Source organism: Stenella coeruleoalba, assembly GCF_951394435.1.
Source record: "Stenella coeruleoalba genome assembly, chromosome: 5".
In the NCBI taxonomy this organism is placed as follows: Eukaryota; Metazoa; Chordata; class Mammalia; order Artiodactyla; family Delphinidae; genus Stenella; species Stenella coeruleoalba.
The window spans coordinates 57,706,703-57,733,280 of record NC_137150.1 but is presented as its reverse complement, the minus strand read 5'-3'; the positions used below and the strand labels follow the sequence as shown (position 1 = coordinate 57,733,280).

The 26,578-nt window shown below is 45.5% G+C and overlaps 1 protein-coding gene across 1 annotated transcript in view; it reads right to left on the bottom strand.

The window, feature by feature from the left end:
- Positions 1-26,578, bottom strand: part of USP13 (ubiquitin specific peptidase 13) — a 122,786-nt gene that overhangs the window by 45,708 nt on the left and 50,500 nt on the right. Inside the window, exons 7-12 of the mRNA XM_079921705.1 lie at positions 19,984-20,078; positions 18,501-18,688; positions 12,179-12,250; positions 11,732-11,825; positions 2,355-2,480; positions 1,086-1,239 (exon numbers count right to left, since the gene is read on the bottom strand). Of these exons, the coding sequence (XP_079777831.1) occupies positions 1,086-1,239; positions 2,355-2,480; positions 11,732-11,825; positions 12,179-12,250; positions 18,501-18,688; positions 19,984-20,078 (729 nt within the window). The remainder of the gene's footprint in view (positions 1-1,085; positions 1,240-2,354; positions 2,481-11,731; positions 11,826-12,178; positions 12,251-18,500; positions 18,689-19,983; positions 20,079-26,578) is intronic.

Genomic DNA, 26,578 nt, shown 5'->3' with positions numbered 1-26,578 from the left:
GATATCTCTCCTTTTTCTGCTTCTAAGACGTTAATTCTAAGAAATACCATTCATCTATTCTGCTTGGGAAGAACCAGATCAGACTGACTGAAGGAACCTTCCCCTGAGGTCCCCCCACCTTCCTCCTGCTTCCAAGGTCCAGAGACCCTTCCAAGGATCCTCGCCCCACAAAGAGCCCTGCCACACTTTATCTCCCACAACAGGCATCTTACTCGGATGCCAAAGCTGGATTATTTTTAAGAGGCCTCTCTCTGCTTGAATGTCTCACATCAAAACATGCAGCTCTGGGGCTTCCCTGGTGGCGCAGTGGTTGGGAGTCCGCCTGCCGATGCGGGGGACGTGGGTTCGTGCCCCAGTCCGGGAGGATCCCACATGCCGCGGAGCGGCTGGGCCCGTGGGCCATGGCCGCTGAGCCTGCGCGTCCGGAGCCTGTGCTCTGCAACGGGAGAGGCCACGGCAGTGAGAGGCCCACATACCGCGAAAAAAAAACAAAAAAAAACCATGCAGCTCTGGGGCTTCCCCGGTGGCACAGTGGTTGGGAGTCCGCCTGCCGATGCGGCGGCCGCGGGTTCATGCCCCGGTCCGGGAGGATCCCGTATGCCACGGAGCGGCTGGGCCCGTGGGCCATGGCCGCTGGGCCTGCGCGTCCGGAGCCTGTGCTCCGCAGCGGGAGAGGTCGCGGCAGTGGGAAGCCCGCGTACCGCCAAAAAACAAACAAACAAAACAAAACAAAAAATAACATGCAGTTCTGATCACTCCCCTCAGCCTTTCCACACAACTTGTGAGTGATAATATTAAATTACAAATAATTTCCTCTAAATTAAGCTGCCTCTAAACCAACCAGTTAGTCAAATTTATAGGCACTGAAGTAGGTTCCCTCCATAAGCCCTCCACAAAAATGTCAAAAGAAAGTCATTTCTTTTTGGGGACTGAGGAAAAGATGAAAAAAGACATGCAAACCAGACACCGTCCGGGCTGGGTCTGCTCCTGATATGACTTCGCAGAGACTGAACTGCAGTATCGCTGACTTGAGGGTTTTCACGTGTGAAGAAGCACACTGCTCATTTCCCACTTTAGAACGTTACCCTTGTTGGTTGCCGCCTCCATGGCCACAGGTAACTGCATCAGGTAATCCACCCTCTCCGTGTAGCGGACTTTACGGGTCTGACAGCACTGAATACGTTCTTCCACCAAAAACCGAAAAACATCACTTGGGTTTTCTGAGCCAATGCGGTTCCTCTGAAGGTTGGATTATAACAAGTTAGTAAATTTGTGGATATTAAGCCATGAATAAAAATTAGCACAGAATCAAATATAAAGCTGGTGTAAAGATCTGGTGTTACTAAACGCTCCCCCTGGGCATGCCAGTTCACCAGAGTACAGGAAAAGACTGGTAGTTACCTAAAGTCCAAAAATGGGAGATTGGTTAAATATAGTTCATCATGTGAATTAATATTATGCAGCCGTTAAAAGTCATGTCAGAGGGACTGACCTAGAAAGAATTAGAAGAAAGGAGATGTGGAAGCCCAACTAAAGAGAAAGGGAAAAAAAAAAAATCAAGGACTGCCCTGGAAAAATTAAGCCATGTATGATATGATTATATAAATGCACTAATGTAAATTATACAGAAATAAAAAAGAAATCATGCTATATTCCAGTAGGTGATGACGTGGCAAAACGTTCACAAAAGGTTAAGTGAAAAACACTGCTCGCAAACCAACACGTAGAAAATGGATAGCACCTGGAAAATGCCTGGGGGGAAGGGTCAGACACCAAAATGTTAGCACTGCTTGTTTGTGGGAGCAGGTAGCATGGGAGGTTTTGATTTTCTCCTTTGTGCCTATGTTTCCACAAGGAACACATCCGTCATCAGGAAAAAAGTAGTTATTTTTTAAGAGAGGGGGAAAAAAGCCTTTAATCATGAATTCTCAGTGGCCTTTAAAAAACCACAGCATTTATTAATGTGAGTCGACTCTGCTTTGAGCCGAGTGACCATCTCAGAGTGATGGCAGGAGGACACCAAACACCACATGGAACTCTGAAGGAGCTTATCAGAGAGACAAAAAACAAAAAAGGCAAATGAAATAATGGATAAACACTCCCAGAACACGTTCAAATTAGGAGGAGAACAGAGAGTCCCACAAGCGCCCAGGAGGCCGGGCACGAGGGGCAACTACATCAAGCAGTCCGAGCAGAGAAAGGCCCAAAGACGCCGACTCTGAAGCGGCCTGGCCAGGGAAAAACTTAGGTGGGGAGTGGGGGGGCGGAGCATTCCAGCCACACCAGCGGGGACTGCACGCAGGGGTGGGCACACTTCTGACAACCCTTCTGAGCATTTCTGCAGACTGACTTACCTCTACTAGATTCACCAGGTGCAAGAAAAATTCCTGGGCATCCTGCTGTCTGTTGGAGGAGAATTCCGGGTGGCTCCTGCTCACAAAGGCCTTAAACATGCGTGGTGAGATCCCATTCTGTTGAGGCTAAAAAATAAAAATAAAACCAACTCACAATACTTTCATACACATTAGCAGCACTAAGTGGGCAGCAGGGTGGGGATTAATATTAGCCCCGATTTCAGGTAAGAAAACTGAAGCCCCCGTTAGCTAAATAGTGATAGCGGCCAGCATGCACTGGATGTTGATTATGTACCAAGCACTGTGCTATGAGCCTGACATGAGAACAGGATGGGGCTCTTCCTGTTGACTTCCTCTGAAGGAAGTTAAAGAAGAGGAGAGGTCTACAGCATCTCCTGTCCCCCCCCCCCCGCCCCGCCCATGAGAGAACAGGAGAAAAAGTAAAGGAAATGGCTCTGCAACACCCCAGGCAACCACTGCAGAGCTGCCGGGCTCGTGGAGCTCCCAGGAGCTTGCCCTCACCTGGAGAAGCGGAAGGAGGCTGCCTGCAGCTGCCAGGATGGGAAGAGCAAGGACAACTTTGGCTGACGAGGATGTGTGACCTTCCCCGGGGGCTAAAAGGACAGCTCAGAAGGCAGCCAGGCTCCCCCAGAAAGGACACTGCATAAGATGATGGGAGGGCAGCTGAGGAGACTACAGCAGGAGCTGGGGGGGAGAGGGGGGGGTTACAGAGGTCATCGGGGAGGGTATCAGATAAAAGGTCCCTGTGGAGGTCCCTGAGGGGACAAGCAGGGGTGGAGGGCATCTGTGAAGAACCACTAATGTGCCCCCCACAAAAAGGCCGGCCATGATAGAAGACTCATGGCAGCCAAGAGGGAGCAAACGCACCAGCTCAGGCAAAGGTTCTGCCTTGTCTCCAATCCCCCCAACCCTGATCCTTGACTCTGGAGGGGCCAGAGGGGGTGGGAGGAGGCAAAGAGGTGGAGCAAGGACAAACAAAGACCGGAGGATGCCGACGCCGACCCTTCTACACTGCTGGTTTCCAAGCCTCCCGAGCTTGGTAGCGGGAGAAGCTTTAAACTGGCTTTAATGTGAACTGGGCTTTTTTTTTTTGCGGTACGCGGGCCTCTCACTGTTGTGACCTCTCCCATCGCGGAGCACAGGCTCCGGACGCGCAGGCTCAGCGGCCATGGCTCACGGGCCCAGCCGCTCCGCGGCGTGTGGGATCTTCCCGGACCGGGGCTCGAACCCATGTCCCCTGCATCGGCAGGCGGACCCTCAACCACTGCGCCACCAGGGAAGCCCTGAACTGGGCTTTTTAATGCTGTACTCTGCAGGAAATCCAGGCACTCTGCCTGGGATACTCCGAAGAGGCAGAGTGGAAGATCCACATCACCTTTAAAGACAGAGGTGGGCTCAGGATAAAGCTGTCTCCATCTAATAATGGTGCTGCATGTCACCTCGTTTAATACTCACAGTAACCCTGTGAAGAAGGTTCTACCATCTTCCTCATTTTGCAGCTAAGGAAACCGAGAACTGCAGAGAAGTGCCACAAAGGTCTGTCAACTGAAAGTGGTCTTACGACCAGATTACTATGCAGCCTGCAGAGAGCAGAACCAGAATGAACCCCAGGTTCTGATCCCGATTCCAGGCTCTCGGCAGCAAAGCCAGAGCGGCAGCTGTAGCACAGCACGTCTCAGTGAGACGAACCTCCCCCTTGCCAATCAAGCAGAAGAAGTAACTCATGTGCTCTCTGCAAAGGTGCACCCACTTCTCAAAACCTCCACAGGCTCAGCTTCCAGGCCACCTCCCCCTCCTCTGAAGTCCAGAGAAGTTGCTCTCTGGGCCATCACTGAGCACAGAGCACAACATGCCTCCTACTTCCTTTAACTTTCAGCCCGCTCTGGCCTGTCTCCTCCGCCTGACTGCAGTCCTTGGCAGGCGGAGGCCTTGTCTCACACTTCTTTGAGATCTGGACACCAGGGTCAATGCCCAGGGTCTCGAGGCCACGACAGGTGTGCACAATCACACAGTCAGATGCAACAGGTGATGGGAAACTCCAACAGCTATCTCCCTGCCGCCACAGGGCAGCTCTACATATAAAATCTCTCCAACACACATGTTCTAAGCAACGTTTCTAATAAAACTCAGGTGAATTTTCCTGTCCTGCTGAAAATATATCTGACCTAGGCATCCAGCATTTCCCAACCACCTCCTTCATGTAGAACACATCGGGGGTTCTGCCCTCCAAGAGCTGACAGACAACGGCGGGGTGGGGGCGTGATGAGGGACAGCACGTATCTATAACAAACGTTAGGGAACACTGCAGAGGACTTGAAACAGTGCTGACAGCTCTGGAAGAAGAACTCCCCAAAGTGGCAACATCTGAGGGCTTGGAACCTGTACATAAATGACCAGCTTACACACACACACAAGGCTTCAGATGTGCTTCTAGGGCTAAGTGAAGACCAATTTATGGTGATCAGCTTAACTACCCACACATACACCTCCCGAAAGGAATGTAAAAGTTTGTAACTTTCCCCAATCACAATTCCGATGTATATCTACATGGTATCAGCCAACACACGCATGCAAAAATAATGCCTTACATTTGCATAATGACTAACACTTAGTCATTCATTCAATAGAAATTTACCGAGTGTTATAAAATGTCAGACACTATTCTAGGTACCTGGATGAATATTCACTAGGTGCCAGGCATAGTTCTGAACACTTTATACATGCGTCTTACTTAAATCACCCAACTTCATGAGGTGATTACTATTATTATTTTCTCCACTTGAGGCAAACTGGAGGCAAACTGAGGCAAAGAGGAGTTAAGTAACTGGTCCAGGATCACACAACTAGAAAAGTCAATCGCAGCCTCTCTTTATCCGTCTGTCTTTCTCTTTCTCTTGTGTCCTAATACCGCTTGTTGCACACGTGTGCCTAGCTCTCACCTCTGATGTACCTGAGTCCCTCTTACCAGTTGCTGTGAAGAGTATACAGTCTGTCTGGACTCTGGGCAAGCCCTCTTCAAACCCACGCACCCCTGGGGCCAACATCACAGGCCAGGCCAGCAATGACATGTCCACTCTGGGCAGTGCAGAGACACCGCTTGGAATACATCTATTCGCGTTGTGCATTTCGGCGTAGGCACGCACATAAGCACACACTCACTGCCTGCTGGTGTTAATTCTTACAAGCTGTGCTTGGAACTTGAGGTGGCTGCCAGTCCCCATCAAAGCAGCTGCTTGGAAAAGTTTACTAACTTGCTGAAAACAAATTCTGTAAAGCTGGTTGCTGCTCTGTGCCACCACGTGGTTGTACAGCTGGGAGGAGACGTTTCAATGGAGACCCTGGTGAAAACTCCAGAGACTCAGCCCCCCACTTGGACTGCAGCCCAGCCTCATTCATTCCCCTCCCAAGCCTCTTCTCTCTTGGTGCCCAGTTCTTTGTTTTCCCTCAACTGACCTTGCTTAATCCCTGGTGCAACAGACAAGCTATAGCTTGAGAATTGATGGTCACTGAGAAGTTATTTGAAAAGCTTCCTAACCGGAGAGATGCTGCCTCTCCCTCCCCACATCTCACGGCAGACCAGCTCCGGGCTCTCACAGCTGGGTTGGATTTATCTCAAACTCGGCTTCCCCACACTTAATGCCTAACCATCAGCTGACCCCTCTGCCTGCACCCACGTCCCACACCTATTCCATCTCTGATTTCTGAGGGGGGGTCTCACTAATTCCCATGTTCAACTATTACTATGTTCGCTTCATGTCTGATAGAAAATCAGGTTATCAAAAAAATGAGCCAGAATCTAATGAAGCTTCCGGATCTAACTTCCAGCTTGTAAGAAACACAAGCTAAACAATACCTCAAGGAAGCAATCATTAGAGCAATCCTGGGGCAAATGATCCGGCTCCTTCAACAAACCAATCGCTTGTAAAAAGAGGGGGACTCTGAAAAGATGTCTTGGATACTGCAGGGGAAAATCTATATGTGGGCTGGGTATTGGCTGATACATTTTGTTGTAACACTTTAAGCAACTTTCAACATGATATTAATGTTTAAAAAAAAAGAAGGTATTCTAGTTACAGGTGCATACTGAATATTTACAGGGGAAAGGGATGATGCTTAGATTTTGTGTCAAAATACTGTGGGGAAAGGAGAGGAAGGGAAGGGAAAAATTGAGTTCAGGAGGGACTGATGAAACCATATTGGCAGTAATGGTGACTGCTGAGCTACATGATGGTACATGGACTCATTATACTTTGCTCTCTACGTGTGTGTATATTTGCATATTTAAATAATTTTTTTAAAAGGTCAGGCTCTAGAATAAGGCAGTTACTTCAAAGAAACCAAAGCCTAAATAAGAACCAAAAGGAATTCCCTGTCAGTCCAGTGGTTAAGACTTGGCGCTTTCACTGCTGTGGTCCGGGTTCAATCGCTAGTCAGGGAACTAAGATGCTGCAAGCCATACGGCACCGCCAAAATAAATAAACAAGAACCAAAGAAGTAAATCAAAGAAATAACATGTTTCCTGGTTGGCACTGGGTCAGTGTCATCACCTGAGTGTCCCCTACGGGCCCATCACCAAACAAGGCTAGAGAGATCAAACTGACCAAGAATCAGACCCGCCTTCAGGAAGCTCTTGCTCTTGCTGTGAGCTGCCCCTCGGACCCCAGAAGCAAAGGCTAGTCTTGACAACTAACTTTATAAGAGGGAGCCCCAGATAGTCTCCTAAATAGCACCCACCTAAGGAACCTGTCATAGTTATAGGGTGCTGTACTTACTTTCTCCATCAGCAACTGCAAAACAGATCAGCTAAAATTGGAGAGAGGACTACCGTGTTCAGAATCTTTCCCAAATGCTTACACAGAACTTTCTGTTTAACACTGCAACCAAGAAGGCAGCCAGCCAGTGTCCACTCATATTCCTCTGAGGCTAATGCTTTAATTAATAAACAAGCAGCAAGATGAGACTTTATATCACTTTAGAGCAACGGTTGTACAGATGCTTACATTATAAGATCACAGGAATGAAAAAAATACATGCATCTCAGCCGTCCCCAAACACAGGTATATGTCATCTGCTGATTTAAATTTTTAACCTTAAACCATAAACCTTGGACCAGTAATTCCTAACTCACGTCCAAACCCCAAATCTCCTAAGCTAAAGGAACAGAGGGTATTCCCCCAAGCTATTTTTCGTATTTCAAAAGATGAGTCAGAAATGTTACATTTGCCCAAAGTAGGAAAATGGAGGTTAGTGAAAACAAAGTTCTTATGTTTGGAGCTAAAATTACATCATCTGGAAGTAGAACCCTGGTTATATCATGTTGATTAAAAACTGAGACCAGCAATTCTGTGTCAAGGATTAGTTAGATGGGAAATTAAATGAACTGTCACTTAAGAAACAGTTTGTTCGGAATACAGAACTGTTAATAATGTGCTATCTTCAGGAGGAGAAATAAATTATGGAGTATTCAGCATTAAATTGTGTGAAAGCACTGTCTTAGAATGCATAAAGATCAGGAATATTATTATTATTATTTTTGCGGTACGCGGGCCTCTCACTGTTGTGGCCTCTCCCGTTGCGGAGCACAGGCTCTGGACGTGCAGGCTCAGCGGCCATGGCTCACAGGCCCAGCCACTCCATGGCCTGTGGGATCTTCCTGGATCGGGGCACGAACCCGTGTCCCCTGCATTGGCAGGCAGACTCTCAACCACTGCGCCACCAGGGAAGCCCAGGAATATTATTTTTTGAAGAAGAAAAAGTGTCCTTTTATAGTGAGGAGGTTTTAGCTACTATAGATGCAATTTAATTTTAAAAATCAATTCAACAAATTTATACAGAAACGGCAGTGCCCCCAAAAAACACTGCAAATCTTTTTATAGATGAAATATGTATTAAGCATGCATACATAAAAACTAGATTTCACCTTGGTCTGTAGCAGAGCAACTTAATATCCAGACGTATATATTTTAGAAATGACCCAAGATGTGAGTAGCCCAAGTTACTGGGCTACCTGGTAATTCCACAAACTTTAAGCAACCCCTTTTTTTTTTAACTTTTTATTTTATATTGGAGTATAGTTGATTAACAATGTTGTGTTACTTTCAGGTGTAGAGCAAAGTGATTCCGTTATACATATACATGTACCTATTCTTTTTCAAATTCTTTTCCCATTTAGGTTGTTACATAATATTGAGCAGCGTTCCCTGTGCTACACAGTAGGTCCTTGTTGGTTTTCCATATAGCAGTGTGTACATGTCAATCCCAAACTCCCAATCTATCCCTTCCCCCCAACCTTCCCCCCCGTTTTGTAAATAAATTCATTTGTATCTTTGGTTTTTTTTTTTAGATTCTGCATGTAAGCAGATTATCATACTATATTTGACTTTCTCTGCCTGACTTACTTCACTCAGTATGACAATCTCTAGGTCCATCCATGTTGCTGCAAATGGCATCATTTCATTCTTTTTAATATAAGCAGCCCCTTTTGTCATCCACCTACCAGCATCTACACACTGAGGCACTGGGAGCCTGAAACAAGTACTGGAACAACTGTTAGAGAAGCAGGACGGTGCAGTGGTCAATACAGCACACACTCAGGGCCAGACTGCCTGGTGTAAACCCCAGCTCTCCCACTCCCTGGCTTTGTAACTTTAGGTTAGGATTCTGTGCATCCATTTCTGCATCAGTGAACATACAGGAAGGGCCTGGCCTTTCGTAAGCACTGTGTAATGCTAGTTATTGGTATCTCTGGTGGTGACCCTGTAAAAAAGCATTCCTGCCACATGGCTCTGTGTTCTCTCCCCTGCACCACACATTCTTTCGTAATCTATCCTCTTCTTTGATTCAGCACATCTTCTTTCATCTCTTGGAGCATTTCAGGCTCATCTACAAGATAAGACACAAACACCAGAGACCTAGCACAAGACCACCTGACCAAAGGGCTCCTGAGACCTGAAAGAAGAAAGATTCTCACAAATTGGTTTCTCTGAAACCAAATGCCAGTGAAAATCCTGATGCCTCAGAAAGTAATTCTCTCCACTGTCAAGGAGTGGAGATTTTACAATGAGTTACTTGCCTGTTCAAGTAACAGCTTGAAACTGGCACCTCCAGGGCCACAAAGAAAATCATACGGTCAACTCAAGCTCATTCTGAATGTTAAAGGGACCCAATTGATCCTGGCATGTCGGAGCACGGAAAGGACTTTACAAATCATCTAGATCAAGGGTCACATACCCAAATACCCAGCGTACCAGCCAGGTCACGAATCACAAAGGGACTGGGGCCAGCTGGGGACAGTGTGTCCTGTATGAAGGGAGGGCTGCTACTCAGCTCCAGCCACTGCTGTCACGGGCCTGGGACTGCCAGAGGCTCTGAGTGTTTAAAAGAAGCTGGAAAGTCAGATTCTGGGGAGGGGGCGAGGTGCAAGCAAAACACACCTGCAAGACAGATATGGTCCAAGTGCTGCCGGGTTTCACACCTTGAACCAGACAGGGCAGGGCAAGCCCCAGACCCCTGGAGATCACACAGCTACCACGCTAATCTAATGGTGGGGAGGGGACTAGGGTCCCCAGCTGTTCACAGACTCAATAAAGAATATGACTTATATAAGAACTACCTTTTTTCGTAATGTAAAAGGATATTGTGATATTAAAACCAAATTTTCCTTCCAAACACTGCTAAATTGATGAGTTTTCATTTCCCATTTTCTCAAATGAGGAGATTCCAAAAGCACAACTGTCCTGTACTGTACACAGATTTTATTTACATTAGAGAGGGGACCTTCACACTTGCACTATTCACAACCGCCAGCGAGACCAATCTTCCATTTGATGGTTGAGACTGAAAGGTTACGGGGCTTGCCCCCAGTCTCCAGATCCCTTGCAAAGGCAGGAGAGGAAGCCAGGCTCCCGAGTCCCAATTAGTCTCCATCTCCTCCACCAGGGTAGGTGGACTCTGCCCCGAGAGTGGCCCAAGAAGTGACAGCCTGGATGAACACCCAGGATAAATGTGATCAAAAACAACATTTGGGGCCAAGTTTTTTCACCATCACCTCTTCAAAGTTCCACAGGAGCTCAGAGGTAGAAGAAGCCTGGATAACCTGATAGCCCAGACCACCTCAACTGCATCCCAACTGGGGGTCTTCCTGTCTGGCGTGGATAAGGGACTCATGGTTGCAATGCTAGATAACAATGCTACTGGAGGACTTAGGTTTGCCTGGCCATGACACTCTGATCTCCAGGCCTGGCCCTCAGAATGTCTACATCCCTCTCCACCCTCTCACAACCCACTTCCCTCTCCCCACCCCCAGACACTGCCTCTGTATGTTCCCTTCCTAGTCTCTCTTCTCCTGTTTGCTCCATTTCCCCAACTAATTGGCTTCCCAATGAAAAAGAACTTATTCCCTTTCGATTCTTGCTCTCAGTCTGCAGGCATTAGTCAAGGATGACTGACTTAAGCTGGGAGCACAGAGGTCACACACTTGAGACACAGAACTGAAAGAACTTGCCCACTAAGTCAAGACAAGGTACCCTGGAGGCAGAGCAGGGGTTAGGGAAGCGGGGCCTGCATTCCACCCAGGATGACTGCAGCTGTGGGAGCCAAGACCGCCAAATACAGCTGTGTAAGCTGCGCACTGCACAACTCCAAGGGCACCACTCCAAGAGGCCAGGCTGCGAGTGGCGCCATCTGGAGTTGCGTTAACAGAGCAGCCCAGGGAGGGGTCAGTGGCCCAACCTGCAGGCACATGGAAATGGGAGTCTGGCTATTAGGAGATGAAGCACATCTTTCAATGAGTCAAGTAATAGTGACTGAATGGCCAACTGAGTTTCCTATACTGGAGTGTGCTTACAAACTCCCTGGCAGCTTAGTTAAAATGAGGACTGCCCAGCCCTCCCCAGAAATTCAGAATCCTCAGCTCTAGGGGCGGGATAGGAATATGTGTGTTGTTTTTTTTAACAACCAGCCTCTTGAGAAACGCTAGCAAAACAGAGTTGAGGCTTAGGAGAACACAAACACTACAAGGGCCAAGATTGGGTTACCGAGGGGAAAATGTTTATATTTTTATATGTTTATTCCTTCCATTCCAGCACTACTTTATGAATAATATTATTTCTAAAGACCATTAATGATGGCAATCACATACAATCCATGAAGCAAATGCCACTAGAAACCCCAACCCTGGCTATTCCTTACCACGATTTTTAAGAGCAGACAGACACCCTAGACCCTAAAATGAAAGAGCTATTTTGACAGCTTGCTAAATTGATGGCCACCATTCGCCAAATCATAGGAAATCCATGCTCTTGCTGAGAAGGTTCCTCTTTCCAGCATTTCAGTGTGGCAAATACCCAGACACATACCTTGGGCTCCTCCTTCATCACCTGTTCAATGAGCTCGGATTTCATCGGAGGTTTTGAATACTGGCCTGAGAGAAGGCCATGTCCTAACTTAGTCCTGGACAGGAGGGAGAAACAGACAAAAAGGTTATTGCTGTTTCCCCTCAGAGATATTAAAATTACCTACAAATTTCAATAAGTACACCTGCTTTTAGGTGGAACACTGTATCTCAATTACTCACAAATAACTTATCTGTTTGATTCTGCTTCATACTGATTCCATTTTCAACTTTTCTCAGTACTTTACAATTTTACTGATTTTTTTCTTTTTACAAAAGCAACACATGCTTATTTCAGAATACTTTAAAAAATACAGACAATAAAGAAGAGAATTGCCTTTAATTCTGCAACCCAGAGAAAACCACTATGAACACTATATCAGATAGTTAAAAATTACAACAGGGCACTTACATCTGTGTGTTGAAATCTTGTGTTGGATCTAAAGGAGAGTAGTCAAATATTCTTGGAAGATTTCCTACATACCTAGAAAATGAAAAGCAACGGTCAAAACATAGGAACTGAGAGATGAACAGAACCCAAATAAGCTATCATCCTAGCTAAGACCTTCTTGCCTTTCTGTCAACACTAAATCACCCACCTGAAGAGAATTTTTTCCTGAGCTCCTACCTCTGCAGTCATATTCATGGGCCTCCCTAAAAGGTTTATGCTTCTATCAATGGGTCTCAACCCCAGGTACGAGTTAGAATCCCCTAAAGAGTTTCTAGAAAAAATACGAAAGCCAGAGCCACCCCCAGATGTTCTGATTTCACTGCCTGAGGCTGAGGCCTGGGATTTGGAATCTTTTACAAGTTCCCCAAGTGAGACTAACATGTAGTCAGAGTCAAGGACCACTGGCTTACGCCATCTCAACTACCTTCCCCAAAACGAAAGGTAAGGTTAGGAATTGTTCTGGTGGCGTCAAAATGAATGATGACAGCAGTAACAACTACCGTTTCTGAAGCGTTTCCTAAACTGCCTGATTAAGACTTCATTACAACCATATGAGGAAGGGATTATTGTCGTTACCTCATTTTGAGAGATGAGAAATCAGGGTGCAAATGCATTAGGTACCTTCCAAAATCACCCAAGAGGGAGTGATGAAGCCCAGAGTAGACCCAGGCAGCCTGGCGCCCAAGCTGTGCCCTGAACCACACTGCCAGATGTACCTGCCCCATCCACAGTCCCTTGTGCAGCCCACAAGCCCTCCTTCTGACCAGTTTACCTGACAGAGCAGTCTAACTGTAACCATCCATCTCTCATCTCAACACACAATCATTTCTTTTTTTTTTAATTTTCCTCCAAACGTGTCAAAAATATATTTTCCTGTATTAGTTGTTTCCAGGAGTACATATCTGTCAGTCTGTCTACAGAGCAATCTTCAAAATTAAGTAGATGAATAAACTAATATCTTTTTCATTGAACAAGCATGTTTTTCAAGAGAAAGCATATAAGTGAATTCATTACATTTAAATAATTATACATAGATTGGGAATTATTTTAGTTTTAATTTTTTTAACATCTTTATTGGAGTATAATTGCTTTATAACGTAATGAATCAGCTATAGGTATACATATATCCCCATATCCCCTCCCTCTTGCATCTCCCTCCCACCCTCCCTATCCCACCCCTCTAGGTGGTCACAGAGCACCGAGCTGATCTCCCTGTGCTATGCGGCAGCTTCCCAGGAGCTATCTATTTTACATTTGGTAGTGTATATATGCCCATGCCACTCTCTAACTTTGTCCCAGCTTACCCTTCCCCCTCCCTGTGTCCTCAGGTCCATTCTCTATGTCTGCTGTGTCTTTATTCCTGTCCTGCCCCTAGGTTCTTCAGAACCATTTTTTTTTTTAGATTCCGTATATATGTCAACACACAATCATTTCTTTCACTTCTTAAGTTCATTTCCTATTTCACACCCCCTGCTTTGTGCTGTTCACCTTTCCCTCTTGAGGCTTGGACTCTCTGAGCCTGACAGCTCTAGGAAGAGGCAACCAGAAGCAGATCCCTCTCCCTGTCCCTTCCTGCACCCTGCCCTGCCTGCTTCTCTGACCTCATTCCCACTCCTCTCTCCCAGACCACAACGCCCCGGCCATTTCCCCTTCTTGCTGCCCTGGGCACACCAAGCTCGCTCCTGCTTCAGGGTCATGCCATCATGCTGTCTCTTTCCTGGAACGCTCTCTCTACAGATCCTTGCTCCCTTTCATGTTCCAAATCACCTGAGCCTGGCTAACTTTCTTCTTGGCATGAATCACTATTTGCAACTATACAATTTATTTATGTTCTTGTTTATTATCTTTCTAGAGATCACATACTAGAATATAATCTCCATGAAGGCAGAGACTTTAAATGACTGCATCTCCAGCACTAGAACAGCATCTAACACGTAAAACGCACTTGATAAATATGTGTTGAATGAATATATTCATATCATTTAATCACACAACCAATTTTCATAACTGACTACCGAATGACCCAACAGAACAGGCATTACTGCAGTAAAGTCTTGGCAGAGAACCATGATACACTACAGTTAGTAATGACCTCTAATTAGATCCCTGAAATACTAGAAACTTCTAGGCACCTGCTGATTACAAACTCGGAATTTGTATCCAAGGTTATGTACCAACATAAAAATTAACAGAGCACACGTCTCTGGAATAGTCCCATTCAAATGGCTTTTGGTTGTATCACTAGAACAACAATTCCGTTTAGAAATTTTCAATGGACCAAAAGCCAAATAATAGATAAACCAAACTATATTCAGAGTCAGAGGTTGCACTGAAGAATTCTTAATTAATATACAACACGATAAGCATTATAAACATTAGCTCTCTCACAATATCTTTATCATATCCAGTCTTTATCATCTCATATCATATCATATCTTTATCATATCCAGTCTTTATCATCTCTCACAATCCAGTCTTTATCATATCTCAAAACCTGACAAGACAAAAAAAAATCCACTGGTAAGATGAACATTAGTGAAAACCTTATGCTTTCCGGCAAGGTTGATGGAGAAGAAGGGGGTAATAAACCTTTGATGTCAGAAAAGTCCATTTTGCTAGTAATTTATATTCCTTTTCTAATCAATGAGGAATATCTTCTATTACAACAAAATTAAATTAAAAGGCAGCAGTAGGGGTTTCCCTGCAGTAATTAAGAATCCACCTGCCAATGCAGGGGACAGGGGTTCAAGCCCTGGTCTGGGAAGATCCTACATGCCGCGGAGCAACTAAGCCCGTGCGCCACAACTACTGAGCCTGCGCTCTAGAGCCCGCAAGCCACAACTACTGAAGCCCGCGTGCCTAGAGCCCATGCTCTGCAACAAGAGAAGCCACCGCAATGAGAAGCTTATGCACCGCCAACAAAGAGTAGCCGCCGTTCGCTGCAACTAGAGAAGGCCCACGCGCAGCAACGAAGACCCAACGCAACCAAAATTTAAAAATAAATAAATAAAATTTTAAAATTTCAAAAATTTTTAAAAGGCAGAAGTAATGCTGGATAATTTTTAAAGTATCAATACTTATATCTTCAATTTGTAATCTAGTGGTTTTCAAAGCAAAAAACAGTTTTGCTACCTGACAATCCATCTTTGTTGTCATTCAATTCGTACGCCAGTTTATTTAGATTTGCTCCTCATCGGAATTATTTTGAAATGTAAACTGGGTTCCAGTGGCAGGCAGGGTATCAAGGAGTCCAGCTGATGTTCCCGAATTACACCGTGGTTGTGCATAAGTCATTTAATCTCTCTGTGAGTCACTCTTTCTACTTACAAAATGGAAATACCAGTCCTGGACGTAACTCCACTGAGTTAGTCCCACTGGGGAAAAAGTAGTTTGAAGAGCAAGTACTTCAACCCAGTGATATTCGGTAAAAGAACCAAAAGACCGAGGACAAGTATGAAAAATAAGTTGCTCATGTTCTAATACATACAGTAAATGTTTAGGAATAGAATACAAAATGTTAGATACTACAAAATTCTACAACCCTTGAAACGAGACCAGGTGAGAGATTCAAATCTTAATTCCAAATTATAGACATGAGGTACTATTTTTTTTTTTCACGGTACGCGGGCCTCTCACTGTTGTGGCCTCTCCTGTTGTGGAGCACAGGCTCCGGACGCACAGTCTCAGCGGCCATGGCTCACAGGCCCAGCCGCTCCGCGGCATGTGGGATCTTCCCGGACCGGGGCACGAACCCGTGTCCCCTGCATCGGCAGGCGGACTCTCAACCACTGCACCACCTGGGAAGCCCTGAGGTACATTTTTTCATTGAAGAAAAAATTCAGAAAGTTAATTGTTCATCAAACTTTGAAGTGTAGAAAATATTTTCAAAAACTGTAGGCTGTAAAGCACTAAAACTGTTGTTGAGCTTTGTAACAAAAGAATATAAGTGTCTTCCATTCTAGTTTAAAAGAAATAATAATTATACAACACCTACAATAAGGACTTTCCCTCAATAGTTAAAAAAAAAAATCTTGGAGCATGAGACAGATAAGATGAAGCTACACTGTTTCCAAATCAAATGATAAAACAGGTATGAGACATGGGTAAGAATTTATAAAAATAATACAATGCATGATGCGTACCTCTGAAAAGGTTTTCGCATCTCAGAGCTTCAAACTTGCTCCTCCTTTTCTCCAAAACCCTGTCTACACTCCCCCTGCACATCAGTCAAGGTGAGTATCCCTTTGTGTGTCCCTTCTTCAAAGAGATCCTCCCTGACCACCTCCTTCCCTTTTCCTTCATGGAATTTACCATATTTTTAACCATGCAGTTGTTCTTATGATTACAGATACTCTTCAGCAAAGGATGGGGTTACAGCCCAATAAACCCATCATAAGTTGATGATATCGTCCATTGAAAATGCATTTACAATACCTAACCTATCAAACATTGAAGCTTAGTCTAGCCCACCTTAACCATGCTCAGAACACTTACATTAGCCTACAGTTGGGCAAAATCATCTAGCACAAAGTCTATTCGATAATAAAGTGTTGACTATCCAATCTAGTTTACTGAATACTGTACTGAAAGGGAAAAACAGAAAGGCTGTCTGGGTACAGAATGGTTGCAGGCATATCAGTTGTTTACCCTCAGGGTCACGTGCCCGCCTGGGAGCTATGGCTGCTGCCCTGCCCAGCGTCACAGGAGGGTATGTACCTCCTGTCACTAGCCCAGAAAAAGAGCAAAATTCAAAATTCGAAGTACAGTTTCTACTGAACACATATCACTTTTGCACCATCTTGAAGTCAAAAGATCTTAAGTCGAATCATCACAAGTTGGGGACGGTCTACATTTATTTAATGTCTGTTTCCCCAACTGGGGCTGGGCACCAGGTCCTTTTGTTTACCACTGAACCCCGCATACCCAGCACACTGCTGAGCACAGCAGAACCCGCTCTTTATTGGCTGGATGGAAAAAATTAAAACCTGACATGGAAAACTGACCATAAATTTCCAAAGCCAGGAACAGTATGAAGAGGTAAGACTTCAAATACCGAGAGGAAAGAAAAGGACATCTGATATACTTTTATTAACTACCTTTAAAATCATTAGTATTCAACTCCACGTGGGTTAAAAATTGCCCTGTGCTGTCCCTAGCGTGCTATCTGCCAGTCATTCTGTCTTAGCACATGTGTGTCCTCTTCCATACTTGAACCAAGGTCGAATCCTACCTGCTCTGGGAAACACTAGAGATTATTTCCTAAACTGAGGCAGTGGCTGCCCATGAGCTGCAGCTACCAGTCTCTGTGGCTCCCTGTCCTAAGCACAGTTGAAGGAAGAAAAGGGCCAGAGACACAGCCTCTCTGCCCCTCAGCAAGGGAGGAAGCAGGCAGCCTGAACATGTACAGGTGGGAAGCACCCTAAATCAGTGCCTCCCAATTACTTGTGGTGAAGAGCCAGCTAGTTTGTTGATTTCAACTCATATAGATGATACCTTTAAAAATACAATAAAAATAAATTATAGTTGACCCCTGAACAACACGGGAGTCAGGGGCACCAACCCTCGGCACAATCGGAATTCCATGCATAACTTTACAGTCAGCCCTTCGGATTCGCAGTTCCTCCTTATCCATGGTTTCAACCAACCGCAGATCCTGTAGTACGGTAGTACGTATTTATTGAAAAAATCCACATGTAAGTGGACCCGTGCAGTTCACACCCATGTTGTTCAAGGGTCAACTGTACTGAAAAAATGAAATGCCACTTATAAAAAACGGCAACGTCAAAGGCCCACCACAATTTCTGAATGCTCACTCTCAATTTCCATACCTGTCTCATTTCGGATCCACATGCAGCAGTCCAAGGACCAGCACCATCTACGAACCACATTTTGAGTAGCAAAAAAAGAAAAGCTTAAATCCTCTTAGAAGCTCCACTTACTCACCACTGAAACCAGATCACCGAACCTCTCCTAGCGCATCTATAGGACGAGATGTGGCAGTTTTGCTGTGAAGCTTAATGATTATTACTTTCTTGGCATAGAGGGTATTGGTCTAAAATTGGAAGCCATTATTAATATGACAAATCCCTGTAGGTGGTTTTTCAGTTTACAAATCTCTTCTTATCTCACCTGATCCCCATAACACTTGACAAGTGTTCTCACCCAGCTTCATGCGGGAAATCACAGCACAGATGGTAAAGGGCTTCCTCAGCACACGCTGCCTGACTGGACGCGGAGGGGATGCAGGGCAGGCTGTGCACCCTGGTCTATACGGGACACTTACGCTCTCTGGAATTCCGGGATGCTGAAGATGGCCTGCATCACAGAACTGAGATAGCAACTGTTGCCCAGGTTCTTGAGACCCGTGTATCCAGGGCCGTACATGGGCTTCAGCTTCGTCCCCGTCTCCTGGATCACCTCCCACTCGCTGATCCGCGGCTTGTTATCATTGTCCTGGAGCCCGTTCTCTGTCTGGGGCAACGTCATTGAAGAAATACAACTTTAACAATGATTATCATTCAAACATCATGTCCCACCAATTATTTCTAACAGCAATAGATGTTTCTGCCTTTCTTCCCCAGTTAAACAGAGAAATAAACAACCTCATTAAAAAAGACTAACATGGTGATGGTTGCACAAGACAAATGAACTTAATGCCACAGAATTGTACACTTAAAAAATGGTTAAAACAGTAAATTTTACATTAGGTGTATCTCTCCACAATTTAAGAAAAACCCCCATTTAAAAGATTTTAAAATAAAAGAGACAGAGACTGGGAGGAAAGGAGATAGGAGGAGGAAGAAGACAAATAGGAATCAAAAAAAAGAAGCAAGTAGAATAATCTCAAGGGCAGATACAATGCAACACAGCAAACAAAAAGCAAGGCAGTTGGAGAAGAAAGTGGAATAAAACCATGGGGTTCGGGAGAAGCTCGACATGGGAGGGAGGTTTAAAGAAGAGCACAGAAAACAAATTAAAAAGTGACATGAGTGGGCTTCCCTGGTGGCGCAGTGGTTGAAAGTCCGCCTGTCGATGCAGGGGACGCGGGTTCATGCCCTGGTCCGGGAGGACCCCACATGCCACGGAGCGGCTGGGCCCGTGAGCCATGGCCGCTGAGCCTGCGCGTCCGGAGCCTGTGCTCCGCAACAGGAGAGGCCACAACCGTGAGAGGCCTGCGTACCGCAAAAAAAAAAAAAGTGACATGAGTGAGAAAGAGGAGTTAGAGAGAACATGAGGAGAGGGAGATGACATGGGCTAAAGCAAAACACGCACAGTTAACCAGCTCCTCATAGGGACAAATATTACAGTCATGATACCAGCCTGAAAACACAATATGAAATGAGGCAAACCATTTCCATCAACAATCTGTTGGCTTATTCTTTCCACCCCTGCCCCAGGAGCTCTGCTTCCCTTCCTGTAATCAATTAAAGTGATGTTGGTCACAGATTATTTTAAAGGTCATCTCCCCGTGCCTTCTCCCTTTAGTGAACAAAGAGTGATTCACGCAACTCTCCATCAAAGGAGACAGAAATTTTGCAAGTAAACTCCAACTAAAACAAAATGGTACTGGATGAGGTGCCATTTTTACTATAAAATAAAAATTAAAAATCTAAGCTGACAACCAAAAGAAAATACTAATTAAGTTCAAGAAGTAAATGCAAACATTAAAACCTATAAAATGAAGATTTGTGTGATAGGAATTATATAAATAAACCAAACAGTTTCCCCGCAAAGTGGGAATAGACACAAAAGGAGACCTTTCTTACCCCATGCATATGAAGCATATCAATTCCAAAATGCGCTAAGTGCTTGGCCAAATGAGGATCCAAAACAGGTTCCTCTTCTTGGAAAGAATAAACATCTAGAAGGTGAAGAGAAAATAAGCACTGAGATCTGTAATCAAGTCATTCAATAATCAACACATATTTACCGAGCTCCTACGAGCTCCTACTGTGCCCTGGGCTTGGGATATAGCAATGAACAAAACAAAAATCTCTTGTGAGTTTCAACTGGGGGGGAAGACAGATGATAAAAAATAAGCATAATAAATAGGTATTTTTGTAAATATACCCATAATATCAATTCTTTTGACATTTCAGACAGTAATTTTAAAAAGGTTTCTGAAACAAGAAAAAAGAACAGTGTCTAAAGTTAAAATAATTTAAAATTAGACAAATACAAATGCCTAACACTGATTGTTCTAACCCGAACCCCAGTGGCATAGATATAAGTTCGGGAGGAGGGAAGAGAGATGGAGGAAACAGCCACACCGTCTGCCCACGCAGGGAGAACCTGTGAGGAACAGAGAACACACAGGCCCTCGGGGCTGCCGAATGGCTGGACCGCAGTGTGAGGTCCAGGACAAAACAAAATTCTGCCTGTGGAACCCTCTGTAGTCTCTCTGGTAGTCCCAGACCTACCACCTCACGACCCTCCACCTCCGCCTGCCCCCTCATCCCCTCTTCCCTACTTCAGTGTCCACACCCCACAGAGCTGGTGAGGGATCTGTGAAGACTGCTGTGCTTCCCAAATGCGTCCACCCTACGGCACACAGAAGAAGACGATGCATTTGGCACAGTGGGGTAACTCAGGAGGCTCCACCCGCCCCAGGACCTGAGGGATCAGCATGTTGGCCTCGTCCGTAACCCACTCACGGCACACCGGTGTTGGGAAGCTGTGTGTTTGGGGGTGGCAGGGGAGGGTTCTCTCCTCAGAACCCTCAATATCCCCCCTGACAACATAAGGCTTTAGACCACACCTGGCTTCCTGAGGTATGATTCAAAGCAGCAGCATTACCTGGGAGCTTGTGAGAAATGCAGAATCTCGGGCCCAACCTCAAACCTACTGAATGAGAATCTGCATTTTAACAAGATCTCCACGTGCACAGCAAAGTCTGAGAAGCACTGCCTAGCGTTCTCAAAAGCTATCCAAACTGCCGCCTTATCTGTCGTCATAGGGCAGTGCAATGCAGTAGAGGGAAACATTTTCAGGCCCATTTTGCATGTAAGGAAACGAGGGTTAGAAAAGTTAAATCATTTGCCTCAAACCCCACACGTGGCCCAGAACCCAGGTATTCTGACTCCTGGCCCCGTCCTTTTTCCTCTGCACTAGACCATTTCCTCAGATCTCTCAGGAGACCAAGAGGCTTAGTGAAGCACCATCCTAGGCCCTTAACAGGAATGGAGAGGCAAATACCACAATTTCTTCACTTCTAAATTTGAAAAACAAATTCTGAAAATAGATATAAAGATATTATTCTTTAGGACAGTAAAAGATAGACTGTTCAAGGAGTTTCTTGCTCTTTGGAACAATACCAGGAGTAGAACAAAAAGTAATATATATAAAAACTATGGTGACCCTCTGACCCAAACCCAGATACACAGAGACTCACTCCCACCCCAAAAAAGCCACTCTTTCTATTATTAATAGATTAAACATTGTATAGCTTTCTCTTCTATCCCTCTTCCCTTAGGGGCCCATTTTAACTTGTGAATAGCAGCCTTCATCTATATTCCTTTTTTAAATATAATTCAGTGCTCTCAAAAGCAAAAACAAAAGACAAAATCCCCAGCCCAATTAAGAAAAAAATTCCAAAAAGTTTAAATACAAAAAAAAAAAAAATTTGAACTAATAACTTAAAACAAATACATCAACGATATTTTTAATCTATGACACATGACACCAAAATACCACTCAAATATTGGCTGGAAGGTGAAAATGACACTCCCCAGGCACTTATCTTTGGTTATTATTAACTAGTGAGATAGTTTTGAAGACTTAAGACTTTAAGCCTCTAAGCCCCTAAGCCTCTAATTATCAGAGCTCCAAGAGAAAATAAGATTGCTAGAAATGCACCATTGGCATGGGTCTAGGATTTCGAAATAAGTGAAAATCACATAGAACTCTATGGTTCTTAAGCCATTAGGCTCCAGCCTAATGAGAAATTAGTGAGAAATTAACATTTCCTATCTCCAGTCATTAACTGCTCCAAAAATATGACATGATTTGGTCAGACACAACAGTTACTTCTTACCCCAATAACAAAAACAGTTTAGTGAGTAACACACAAGAAATCTAAAAATGAACTGTGATCCTTAAACTTGGCAATCATGAAGAATTTTAAAATGACATGTAGTCATAGAAAAAAATTTGAAATAGACTCAGGAGCTGCAAATCCTTACACATTTTTCATTGGGAAATTCACTTTATTTCCAACTTCTGCTTAGCAAAGTCAAGTCTTAGCTCAGACACTATTGTAGCAAATAAGCATTGCCTGACAAGTATTACCCTGCTGACCCCTTCCTTGACTTAAAAGCTTGGAGCCAAGACACACAGTTAGGAAGCTCACAGAAAGATCCTCCTAGGAATAGTCCAAGCAGAGTTTCATGAGTAACTACGTTTACTTTAGAAGGAAACCAGTCATTGTTTCATTTCAAGTTAAATGACAAATTAAGCCATGGAGAGCGTGGAGAGACCCGCAGAAGGGAAAAGATAAAAGAAAAGGTTTACAGCATGAATAACCTCATTGATGTGATAAGCATGTTAGAAAACAGTATGTGCATTAAGTTCCAAAAGTAAGGAAAAGGTTAGAGAATAGAGATGGAGACTAAAACTGAGACAAAGACTGAGAACCTGTAAGGAATTTACATAAAAATGGTAATAATTTCTTTTCTCTGAACGGGAAGGTTTCTTCTTGGTTTTTTGCTTTTCTTTTTTTCCCAAATATATTATATTTTGATTGAAAAGAATGTTTTATAAGTAATTGCCAAAGATTAAAATGTTTCTATATGGTGGTATACTATTAGGACTAGCGTACCACTGGTCATCCTTGTTCACCCACAGGGATTTACTCACTCACTCATTCACTCATTTATTGATTCATTCATTGTATTCAAGAAATATTTACTGAACACCAAATATATACAGATACTGAGGATTTAATATTAAATAAGACAAGCAGGGTCCCTGTCCTCACAAGTTTAAACTGTATTATTTCAAATAGTCTTATAAGAATGCTGGTTTAGTATAAAGGACCTCAACAGGTGTCTTCTCGGCTACGGTTTACTCATGTGACTTTGGGCTCTCTTTCCTAAGCCCCAGAAAATGGCAGAAGTCCAAATTCTGCCCTCAGATACCCACACAGGAAAGAAGAAGGAGAGAGAGGTAGAGATGTACCTCAACAAGATCTGGTGTTTAGAAAGACTAAAGAAACCAGAGAAGTTGGCTTCACTGCTCTATCATCACAGCTCAAATGGGAAAAAACAAACAAACAAACAAAAAAAACCCAGAACTCTTGGTCAAACACCAAGTCACAAGTCAGAGAGGAAAGGATCTCTCCAGAGTATGTATGATCCATTCACCCAAACTGCATCTCTCCACCATGAGTTTATATTTGCATGCCTATAGAGCATCTGCCACAGACAGGAAAAGAACAGAAACAAGAGAATGCTCCAGCAATTAATCTAGAAACCCAAACACAAAATGAATGAGGGCAGAGGTATATACCATCACCTTAGACAGTATAACTCCCAGACCAGACAGAGCCTAGACTGTGGTCAGGAAAGGAAAACAAGTAAGAGGAAAAAGATGTCCATAAAATAGAAAAAAAGAAGAAAAAGAAAAAAAGGTAAATCAGAGGAGAAAACTTTATCGGTGTGTCTGTCTTCCTCCATCTGTTTACAACACAAATATTTACTGAGCACCTACTATGTGTGAGGGGCTATGCTAGATGAGACAGAATAGTAAACAACAAACGTGGTGCTCAGGCCCTGCCGTCCCAGGTGACCACCACTCGACACAGCAACAGGATCTCATGAAAAGTGCCACAGTGGAGCAGCACAGAGGCACACAGAGGGACACAAACCAGGTCAAAACTAAAATGAAGTAGTCGATGCCTTGATCCAAATCCTTGAGCTGATACCCAGGTCAGGGGTGAAGATGACCAAAGAAGAAAAATCACCTTCACGCGGCAGTGAGGAGGGAGCCCGTGGCGCAGAGGTGGAGGACCTCCGGGCTCACACCGACAAGCTGGCGGGGATCCTGCAGGAGGTGGAGCTGCAGAACAGCAGCACGGACCGCGAGCTGCAGGCCCTGAGGGACCACATGCTTCACGTGGAGAGGGTCATCCCCCTGACCCAGGATCACGAGGATGAGAATGAAGAAGCCGGTGAGGCCACGCGAGCCCAGCCCCAAGGGTCTGAGGCAGCGGAGCAGGAAGCCCCCGGTGACCGAGCACCTCCCACGCGGCCCTCCTCGCCGCCCCTGTCGAGCTGGGAGCGGGTGTCGAGGCTGATGGAGGAGGACCCTGCCTTCCGTCGGGGGCGCCTTCGCTGGCTCAAGCAGGAGCAGCTGCGGCTGCAGGGACTGCAGGGCTCCGGGGGCCGGGGCGGAGGGCTGCGCAGAACCCTCGCCCACTTTGTGCCCCCTCATGACTGCACGCTGCTTTTCCCCTTCAAGAGCAACCCCCAGCACCTCAAGTCCTGGCTGGAGGAGGGGGCCGGGGAGTCCCCAGCGCCACCTCCGCCCCCGAGGAGCTCACCCCCTCTCCGGCCACCCCTGCCCGCAGTCCCCCAAGTCCCCGCAAGTCCCACCGTCCCCGCAGGAATTCCCTGGACAGTGGGGGCCGATCCGGGGAGGGGGTTCTGCACAGCCCGAACCCCAGAACTTGCAGCCCAAAAAGCACAACTATTATCCCCAGCAGCCCCAACCATACCCAGCCCAGAGGCCCCCAGGGCCCCGCTACCCCCCATACACTACGGCCCCCGCGGCTGAGACGGCAGCGCTCAGCCCCTGACCTCAAGGAGAGTGGGGCGGCCGTGTGAGCCCCGCATCTTGGGCAGAGAGGGCCTGGCGGAGCCCCTCGCTGGGAGGAGATGCTGCTTCCCCAGAAGCCCTGGGGCAGGAGGCCCTAGAGACCCGAGAGAAGGTCCGAGTAGGTGATCGAAGATGTAGGGGTAACTGGACCGGAGGCTGAGGGAGGAAGGAAGAGGGCACGGAGCTGCCAGGAGCAAACCAAAGTGAAAGAGAGCGACGGGAAGCTGCCTCAGTGCTGCCCCTTGCGAGGGGGGCGGGGGGGAGCACAAACTATGCTAGGGTGGGTGGGGGGCTGGGGTGCCTCATAGTCGGTGTTTGACTTTCTTTTCAACTGGGGGCAAAGGGCAGAGAACCTAGAGGGAGGTAAGGTCTCCCCCGTCCTGGCCCTGTCTGCCTGTCCGTCTGTGGTGGGTTTCTGTTTCCAGGGAGGTGTGGTGGGATCATAAGTCATTCCTCTCCCCTTTCAGGCCTCCTGCTATATTGGGGGGACCTGTCTGGCGTCTGGTTTGCCTGGGGTCCCTGAGGATGTGGGACCTTTCAATAAAGGATGGAAAACAGAAAAAAAAAAAAAATCACCTTCAGATGCTGCTGAGCTGGTGCAGGGGCCAGTGGGATAGGCAATTTCACTGCTGCCATGGGCATTACAGGAAGACTCTCCTGTAGTCACCAAGGCTTTGAGGATTCTTCTCAGGTAAACTAATTTCTATGATGAAAGAAAAACACACCTTCTCTTGCCTCCAACCCTCTTCATTCCTTTCCCACCAAGAACCTCAACCTTGCTCTGCCAAACGAATGTCTCCTCCCACAGAGGAAAGCGTTTTGTTTGCTTGTATGGTGATCTGTTTCTTTTTTTGTTTGCTGCTGTACCCATGGAACCCAGAGTGGAATTCGATATGGGGCCCACTTTTATTACCCAGCCACCACAATGGCCTAGCCTGGAGGGATCAAGGCTTCCTGGAAGAACTAATTCTAGGCTGAGACCTCAAGATGAGTAGGAGTTTCTCACTGAGCAGGTATGTCCTTACTGGAGAGAAGGAAACCAGGACGACTGGATCACACAACCATTAAACATCTGAGTTCACAACCTGTTTGGATTCCATGTTCACTAAGCAATATTCTAAATATAATTCAGCTTCCCACAGGGAGGGAACATACTGGTCGAGTTGACATAAACATCCCACTTACAGGTGGTTGTGGTTCTCACTAGAAACTAAATACTAAACACCCCGACTTGAACACTTTGTCTCTTGTGAGTTGAATTAGCCTCAGTGAGCCTAGCAAGTATGGAAGGTGGACCCTCACCAGTGGTACCGTCATCAGGAGAGGGCCACCCCACCCCCACACAGAGGGCACCCTACCCTCCTGGGCCTCAACATCCACAAGGCCCATCATCAGACATTTATAGAAACTTTACACATGTTTTCATTAACTTATTTGGCTTTTTAAATAAACAATAAGCTACAACTAGCAATCTATTAAACAGATTTAAAAGAAATGAAAATAGAATTGATGCATCCCATAAACTAATATGTAATGATAATTAGACTG